Source organism: Ostrinia furnacalis, unplaced genomic scaffold (assembly GCF_004193835.3).
Source record: "Ostrinia furnacalis isolate ACB-3 unplaced genomic scaffold, ASM419383v2 OfSCF3745, whole genome shotgun sequence".
Classification (NCBI taxonomy): Eukaryota; Metazoa; Arthropoda; class Insecta; order Lepidoptera; family Crambidae; genus Ostrinia; species Ostrinia furnacalis.
The window spans coordinates 236,423-246,015 of NW_021133984.1; the positions used below are offsets into that span (position 1 = coordinate 236,423).

General features: G+C 38.4%; 1 protein-coding gene across 1 annotated transcript; it reads right to left on the reverse strand.

Annotated features, from left to right (window-relative positions):
* Positions 1–707: 707 nt before the first annotated feature.
* LOC114358147 (sugar transporter ERD6-like 8) lies at positions 708–1,920 on the reverse strand. The gene is made up of 3 exons (XM_028312028.1): positions 1,909–1,920; positions 1,506–1,688; positions 708–997 (listed from the first exon to the last, which is right to left on the reverse strand). Exons 1-3 carry the CDS (start codon positions 1,918–1,920, stop codon positions 767–769), a joined length of 426 nt encoding a protein of 141 aa, XP_028167829.1. The 3' UTR covers positions 708–766.
* Between the last annotated feature and the right edge of the window lie 7,673 nt (positions 1,921–9,593).

Here is a 9,593-nt window from a genome sequence, read left to right on the forward strand (position 1 = left end):
TAGAATCACAGAAATACATTACCAGAATGTCAGAGGTTTGCGAACAAAATTAACAAGTTTCCTATCATTTGTTCAGGCCTCAGCTTCTAATTTATTCGCTATCACGGAAACCGGGTGTAATGCGTCAATTTACGATGCCGAATTTATCCCGCCTGGCCATCAGGTGTTGCGTTGTGACCGAGCGGATGGTCGAAAGCACGGTGGTGTGTGCCTAATAGCAACCCCTCAGTATGAGTTGCGATCAGTGCCAATACCGGACAATGTCGACCTGGACACTCATTGTTTTGAGAAACTTATGTTATTTAAAAACAGCCAAGTGTGAGTTGGTCCTGCTCATAGTTTACTATTTAAATTAGTTATTTAAGCTTATACTATAGGGCAGGACCCAGAATATAACGCATTATTCTTTAGAAACTACAGTTGATTTATATTAAATCAAAACCTAAAAAGACCGTCATCGTCCACATCACGAGTTGGTTCTCGCTGAAAACCAGCTTCTCGACATGACGTTTGTGTCATGCGCCATTTTTGCTGAGCGAATCGAATCTACAGCATATTTTTAAGATGTTTACTCTTGTTTTGTTCGTCTCATTGTTATTCTTATTCTTATCTTATTCTTTTCTTCCTCTTTTCTTATTCTTTTGTTATTATTTTCTTGTTCTTTTCTTATTCTTTTCTTGTTCTTTTCTTATTATTTTCTTATTCTTTTCTTATTCTTTTCTTCCTCTTTTCTTATTCTCTTCTTACTCTTTTCTTATTCTTATTCTTAAAAGTTCCTCCTCTCTGCCAGCATCAGCTGTACAGCCTCCAGTGTCAGTCTCTTCGTCTCCGGAACGTACATCGCCGACATTACTGCAGTGACCACGCAGACTGCAGCGAACACGTAGAACACTCCTCCAAGGCCCAGGAGTATCATGAGAGGGTTGAAGATGATCAGGCTTAAGAAGGAACAGAGCCAGAACCACTCCACGACTAGCATCGTCATGAAGCTCTTTACCTGAAAATGAAAAAAAAGTTGGAGGCTTTTATCGTGTGGGTTGTAATAACTGTGGCTTCAGTTATTGACACAATGACCCGCCGTAGGCATCTGACACGGGGTTTAATCGAATCGACGGCTTAACGTGCCGTCTGAAATATGGAATCTTACATTATGATTGACTAAATCAGACCAATATGGCGTGCTTTCTGAAGCACGTAGAATCGTTTTCTTTTCGGCCACTCAAGTTGATTTAACTAACCTTACTTTTCATTTTTGTCAGGCATTGCATTAAATTGCCAACCCACTAGTCCGGGGAGACCGAGTGAAATGTGGAGCTCTCCCTGCCACACGGGTGGGCCTTCCCACTAGAACCTAAGGTATCCTCCAAAGTCCATTGGGACGGAACTGCAAGTTAATGCTAGACATCCTTTCTGGCTTTGCCCCAGACTATGGCTCGGTCTTTCAGAGAAGGCGTTTCACGGCTTGAGGTAACCTGCCAAAAAAAACCTCTGGTACTGGAGCTAACCTCGGGCAAAAACACTTCCGCGATCAGCACGAAAGGCACAGTGCCGCCGCCGAAGCTGTAGACGGCGCAGAAGACATACAGCACGAGCGCGGTCAGCCAGCCTGGGCCCCAGTCTAGCTGGAGCTGGCTACCGAGGAGCACGCAGCAGATGGCGCCGCCGATGGACGAGTAGATGATGAGAGGCTGTAGGGAAAGATTATTCTGGATTAAGGACTTTATTATTATCACAGTATCATGTCATTTTATTAGTATTCACTGTAGAGTCCCGAGCACGACCCTCTTCATTCGTCAGGGGCAAACGGAAGAGTTCGCCCACACTCCCCACTCTGACCAAGAACCAAACTGGTTGAGGAGTGAACTAAAAACTTTGTGTCAGGGTTAAAATTTAGTTGCAGTGAAATACCTGCCTTGTCATGCTAAAAATAAAGAATCAAAATCAATGCTAATTTCTGTCACTTTTTATGGCCTTGCTTTTGATTACAATGATTTACCAAAAAAGTGCACAATCACCTGTGATCTATCATAGAGCACATCATAGAGCGAAGACCCAATCTTGGAAAACTGAGGTTATCAAGGAATTCCACACAAAAGCTATTGCCCGGGTAGATTTAAAACAAATGCTTGTGACTATAGACCGGTGGCCATTTTAAATACGCCAGCAAAAATCTTCGAGTCGTCTATATATCAATCGATTTATGTACAGGTAAGGGCTCAGTTATCGGATGCACAGCATGGGTTTCGTCCTGCTCGTAATACCTCAAGTAATTTGTTGCACTTGATGACTTTATTGACGCCAGCNAAATTTTTTTTGCGTAGTTCAAAAGAGGTTAAAATATCGATCGATTTTATTTATTTTATGTCTCAAAGAAAGAGGATCAATCATTAAAATAGACGACCAAATAGATTTTTTTATTTGCCGTTTTTGCTAATTTAAAAAGATCATTTAAATACATGCCATTAAAAATACATTGTTAATTGAATCTTGTATATTCAATGTTTGTCTTCAAAAACCGAACTCCGGCAGTTTCAGCCGGATATTAAAAAAAACACTCATTATTTAATTAAAGTTACATCTACGCTTTTGTCTTTGACAGGATATGTCCAAAAGAATTTAGCTGAGGACTCTACACAAGGCGGCGCAATTTAGCGCGGAGTTTCACAGGTTCCTATGGGCAAACTGTGGTCGCGTAAAAATGTATTCCCGAAGTTGCCGGGAACGGGTTTTGAGGAAATTTCGCTTTTAGAGTGTAATTTGGTTTTAGTACCTTTTTGTACGGCCAACGATGAAACTCTGATCGTTCGAATAGAACAAACTTTCACGTTTCACGTCGTATTTTGCGGGACTTGTCAAGTTATTTGTTGAGGAATATTTCGTGACCTGAGATCGGAGTGGCCTTTGTGTAAAATGAGATCAATGAGATGAGATAAATAAAATGACTTTTTTAAAAGTTAGGATGTAAATAAGATGATCAAATCATTTTTTGATTCCAATTTTGATGGTTTTCTGGTTTTGATTCGAACCGAATTCAAACAAGTGTTAGAGAGATTAGCAGCCTTTTACTTAAAGGCGAAGTTTCGCAAACGCGCAACAGCATCGCTACTAACGCGCGTTAGTCGCATTTGCAACGCACTACAGAAGTGATACCAACGCGCTACTAACGCGCTACAGCAGCGCGACTGCATCACAACAAAAAGTCGCCGTGGGCGAGGGCCCAAATGTATAAAGATTCCAGTTGATATAGTACAAGCTCTGCTTAGCGTGCTTCTAGGTGATCGATTTGAATTTTTAATATACTTTACTAGTTTGGTTGTGTAGCTTAAAGTCATTTAACTCCTATAGCTTCAACTGGTATCTCTACATTACCATAAGCTCGACATAATGCATCATTAAAAGCTACATAGTACCATACACTCTACATATTTAGCAGTAATCCATTGTTTCATATTTAGGTTAAGCACCCACATATCCTATTTTTATCTTGCAGCCATCGAAATTCTTCTTGGCTATGTTTCAAACTGCCATAAACGCACGCTTAGTAGCTTATCCCACATAAAATTATATGCGAACGAAAACATAGTTGTAAAATAGAGCAAGTGGCACTAAATGAAATGTTACAGCGAGAAATGGCTCTTAAAACACCTACGTAAACCATTGTTTTGAGGGCCGGTCTATTTTCGTTTTGCTATGATAGGTATTGAGTTTCAAGCCCGTATCATGAAACGACCAACAAATTCAAATTCAAGCGAAGATTTAAGTGATTAATAAAATTGAATTTCAAAATTTAAATCAATGAGAGACTTGGATTTATTAGACTGTAGTTAACGGTTTTCGAATTCGGGTTAATTGGTCTTTATTTTCTCTAAGTTCTGGTTAAAAATAGGCTTAATAGTATAAGGGAGAGTCCGCTAATTTGGACCAGTTTTTTTCAATCCCATTTTACACATAGTTTTCTTTTGTTTTTGCTAATGTTCATGGTATATAATTAAAGAGAAATTATTCAACTTACTATTTCGTAGGTATTAATCAACACAATTGTTGTATATTTAGCACAAATCAACAAAATACGAGTTCAGAGCTTCGGTCCAATTTAGCCAACCGGTTCGATAATTTGTACCACAGGGTTACTAAATTGGATTTCAATAAATTTCAAGCCTATAAAAAAACTATGGCAAAATATTATACGATACATTCTTAACAAATTAGGTAACGAAAAGGACCAGTACTTAATAACATAGACAATTGATATTGTTTTACACGTTATCACGATTTTGAGTAAAAGTTTTGTAATTCCAATTATCGTAACGCACACTTGTATCTAATCTACTTTGCCAGTCTTTTGCTTCCATTTATTGTTAGTGAAACATAACTACGCTATTATAACTTCAAAATATGATTTACTAAAAAAAAATTCAAAATCCTTTGGTAAAGTTCCATACAACTTGATGTGGTACAATTTAGCCGACTAGGTGATAGTGCTTTTAAAAAATCGCTAAAAAATATATCTTATAAATACCGTAAAATATATCAAATAATAGGCTAGTTGCCTAAAAAAATTTTTTTAGTCCGTAATGTTTAATATCAAAAAATATTGGACTTATATATTTTTATTTGTCAATCTAACAAATAATTACATAGTTATGGTGCGTTGAAGTTGCGCACGACGTCACAACGTGCGGCATTTTTAAGCAAGCGTTGACGTCACGGGCCTCTTCTTATGAACTTTGGGGCGCTTTATCTCTTTAAATTTTCATTAGTTTGAAAAAGTGAAAAATACGTGTAGAGTATTTTCTGATAAGTTAACTGACGGACTAATTAAAACTCTTGCTTTTTGACCCAGGCAACATCCCCATTGTAATCCACACTAATTTACGCTTCTAAATAACATATTAGAAACACCCTGTGATTAAATTTAACAAAATTACAAACTAAACATGCATTGTCAAAAGTTACTTGAAAACAATGAAAAAATACTTTTCAAAATAAAACACACGTGTTCGTTGTCACGGCAAAAACCACATGGCCGATATTAATTGAATTTAGTTGTGTATCGCTGAGTGTTGCAATTACAGACATTCAATAAATACTTTACGAAATATGAGGGTGGTACAATTTACCCGGCGGTACAATATACCGAACTCTCCCCTATAGCCTGTATAGTTATTTTTAAACCCCTGTTAACCTCCAAGTAACATGACAGCTTAAATAGAAATGTTAACAATATTTGTGAGGGAATTTCAAAACTTAATCGCATTGTTACTGAAATAAAATACCAACTCATATTTTTGACGTACGCGATTTTATTTTATTACTCGTAGAATGTTTTGTACATAATTTTATTTACAAAAGTTCGAGTGGAAATAGTGGCCTCGAAATGTTTATTGCTTAAAAATGTCTTGCCTATATTAAATAAAAATATTATTATTTACAGACTCAAGTAGTCCGGGCCAATATTTGAGGCAGAAAAGTCGAGAAGATTCTACTAGATTAATTTGGGATAGAACTTTTAGTAATGGAAAAGTACGGTTTAATCTTTATATTTAGGTTGGTTTGCGTCCTTATTAAACTTTGAACAACTATTTTTTTTTAGCAATTTGTTATCAAAAGGCACGAACGAGGGTAAGTCTATTGTTTTCGACCTACTAGAATTTTAATCTGTCGGCACATTGTCGTGCCAATCAAAGGACATCCCAATTTCTACAACGTTCCTGCACTGCCACCATCCAGGTCTCTCGTGACTTTCACTAGTTCGTCAGTACATCCAGCGAGGTCTGATTATTGCCACTCAAAACTTTTCTGCCCTAGCGGCCATCAGGTTACTAGCTATGTGCCCCGCCAACTGCCGCTTAAGTTTGACAATATTTATGAAGAATCTGTTAGATATTTTGGCTCTTGTACGGATAGATGAACATTTTTGTAAGGATTTACATCTTTGCGTAAATTCACAGGAAGAAATCTTTGAACATAATTTCACACTGCCCCACTAGTTCCCAACTAAGCAAATTAAGTTTGTTCTATGGGAACCAAATGACTTGTTATTCAAAAGTACACTTTATTCGCATTCAATCACGACCCATTTTCGCAATTAGATATTTTCCCACACATTTCTAAGCGAAACTCGATAGGAAACAAACAAAAGAGCGAATGTTGAATCATTGCTAAAACTAGCACAATCGAACAATATACGAGTAAAACTGGAACTTTTTCGTATTTTTCATGCAAACCGAAATTGGTTTTCTGGCAATAAACTACTAAGAGAATACACATTAATCAGCTAACGAAAGAGAACGAAACAAATATGATTATTTACGGGGATACAGGTGTTGCAGCTAGAATGCGAAATTAGACTTGGAGCTTAATGACCAAAAGAAAATAATAGTAACTCATCTGTTATGAATAGACGCTGGAGTGCGATTTAGAGTGAGTTTGTTTGCATAATATTATTGGGAATGAGCTGAATTGAAAGTAAGAGGTAGCTCTAAAACAGTTACTATTTTAGGACTTATACGAGTAGGTGGAATATTTCAAATGGAAAGCACGGTGGTGTGTGCCTAATAGCAACCCCTCAGTATGAGTTGCGATCAGTGCCAATACCGGACAATGTCGACCTGGACACTCATTGTTTTGAGATGGTTTGCGCTGATGTATTTCTAAAAACACGATTTTTATTTGCCTGTTGTATTGTGTATATTCCTCCAAAGGCTGATATTAATGAATATATGATATTGTTTAATATTATTGAAAAAATTTGTACAAAATACCATAATAATGTAATTGTGTTAGGAGATTTTAATCTTTATTCAGCAAATGTGGAAATCTGTAATTATTATGAATACTTTTTGTCCTTTTGTGGGTTCAGTCAAAGTAACAGCGTTCCTAATTGTAATAACAGACAGTTGGATCTGGTTTTAAACGGAGACGGTGTGCGTGGTATTGTCTCGGTAGCTGTGGCGGTGGGCTTGCAGCCGGTAGATGAGCATCATCCTCCCCTCGCTGTTACGGTCTCAGCGGCTAAACACGAGATACAAACAAGTGGAAAGGATCAACAGCATAAATTGCTTGATGGTCAATGGAACTTTAGGAAAGCCAATTTCAATCTTTTGTACGGCAATTTAGCGGATATAGATTGGAGTGATTTGTATTCGATAAATACTCCTGACGAGGCTTTGGATTATTTTTATCATAATGTCCATAGTGCTATCAGAGATTGTGTCCCTAGAAAAAGGCTCATGACTTCGCCATATACATATCCTGAGTGGTATACACCGGATATTATATCTGAAATACGTTTAAAATATAAATTACATAAACGATACAAAAAGAGTGGATCAATCGGTGATTATGAAGAGTTCTCACGGTGTAGAGCGAGGGTGAAGAAGGCAGTGGAGCTTGCTCATAATCGACATAGAGATATGGTACAGTATAATTTAGAAAAAGATCCGAAGGCATTCTGGCATTTCGTCAAAACAAAAAGAAATAACACAAATAAACAAAAGTTACTAAAAGATGGTAGAGTTCTTTCTGAAATGGAATGTGTGAATGAGTTTGCTGACTATTTTTGCTCCGTGTATAACCCAGAGCCAGCAGTATTGGATGTTGCCTCGGCGAGTGGGTCGGGGGCAGCCGACGCAGCCAGGGTGAGGGTTCATGCGTTGCAACTAGAGGATGTAAGGCGAGCTTTGCTAAAGCTCAAACCAAAGCATTCCACGGGACCGGACGGCATTCCGCCTTTCATTTTTAGAGACTGTTATAAAGTGTTAGAGGATCCGCTTACACATATCTTCAACACATGTCTCGAAAGTGAAGTGTTCCCTGAGCAGTGGAAGTTGACCAGGGTGGTCCCAGTGCCTAAGGGTGGGGGCGGAACAAATGCTTGTGACTATAGACCGGTGGCCATTTTAAATACGCCAGCAAAAATCTTCGAGTCGGCTATATATCAATCGATTTATGTGCAGGTAAGGGCTCAGTTATCGGATGCACAGCATGGGTTTCGTCCTGCTCGTAATACCTCAAGTAATTTGTTGCACTTGATGACTTTATTGACGCCAGCACTGGACGCTGGAGCTCAAGTAGACGTTGCATACTTTGATTTTCGTAAGGCATTCGACACTGTGGATAATGACGTCCTTCTCGCAAAGCTAGCTCTCGCGGGCTTTACGCCGAAAACGCTGTCTTTTTTTGCGAGCTATCTAAAAGACAGACGTCAATATGTGGAATGGGAAGGCCATCAATCAATGCCATACTTCACTAGGTCAGGAGTCAGTCAGGGGAGCAACTTAGGGCCCTTAGAGTTTAACCTGATGATAAATGATCTGCCAAATGTTGTTAGGGAGTCAGTGTGCCTTTTGTTCGCTGACGATCTAAAATTGGCTAGGAAAGTCAGAGACCAGCTGGACTGCGATGGGCTGCAGGCAGATATTGATAGGGTAGTGCAGTGGAGCCATAGGAACAAATTGTATTTCAACGTCTCTAAGTGTTCGGTAATGTCATTCACGTTGTCAAAATCACCTTACAAATTCATATATACAGTAGACGGTGCTCCGATGCAGAGAGTAACGGAAACAAAGGACCTTGGAGTCTATTTTACAACCGATCTCTCTTTCCGGGGACACATCATTAAAGCCTGTAAGAAGGCATACCGGAATTTAGGGTTCATTTTGCGTCAATCACGAGAGTTCACGAATCTGAATGCAGTGAGAACTTTGTACGAAGCACTAGTAAAGAGCCACCTGGAATGCAATGCATTCGTCTGGTCACCCCATGAGGCTAAATATAAGACTATGATAGAACGGATTCAAAACAAGTTTACCANTTGACGGCCTGGAATGCAATGCATTCGTCTGGTCACCCCATGAGGCTAAATATAAGACTATGATAGAACGGATTCAAAACAAGTTTACCAGATTTTTATATCTGAAATTGTATGGCGTATATCCGTTCTATCCACTCATGTATCCAACTTTATTTGTGCTCGGGATGGTGGGGTACAACAAACTAGAAGTTAGACGGGATCTAAGCCTGCCTACGTATATGTTCAAATTAGTACGGGGGCGGGTATGCAACCAGGTCGTACTGCAGTCGATGACGCTTTGTGTGCCGGACCGGTACGTATGGCGGCGCCGGCAGCCTCCTCTATTCGCAATTCCGAATGCAAGAACCAATATGCTAAAAGAGGCGCCAATTACCAGAACGTTGCGTACACTTAATGTAGTAGCTAGAACCGTTGACATATTCAGCTGTTCTTTGACTGAATTCACAAAGGTTACATTATTTATTTTATGTTATAGCCATAGCGGCAATCTTAATTGTTAAATATGTACTAATTAATCTACTCTATCGCATTGGGGTAACCTGTAATGTTAGAGCTAAGATTGTTATTAAATAAATAAATAAATAATAAATAAATAAATGATATTTAAAATTAGATTGTAATATTATTTGTTTGCTAAGACAGTGCATTAAACAGGTTTTAATTAACCTGTCAATAAGAATACAGCATAATTATCTATACAAATAAATTAATAATCAAATTATCGATAAAGAAAATCATGTAACATCCCTAACGGGCGATAAGAAGGCAGACGGCGAAA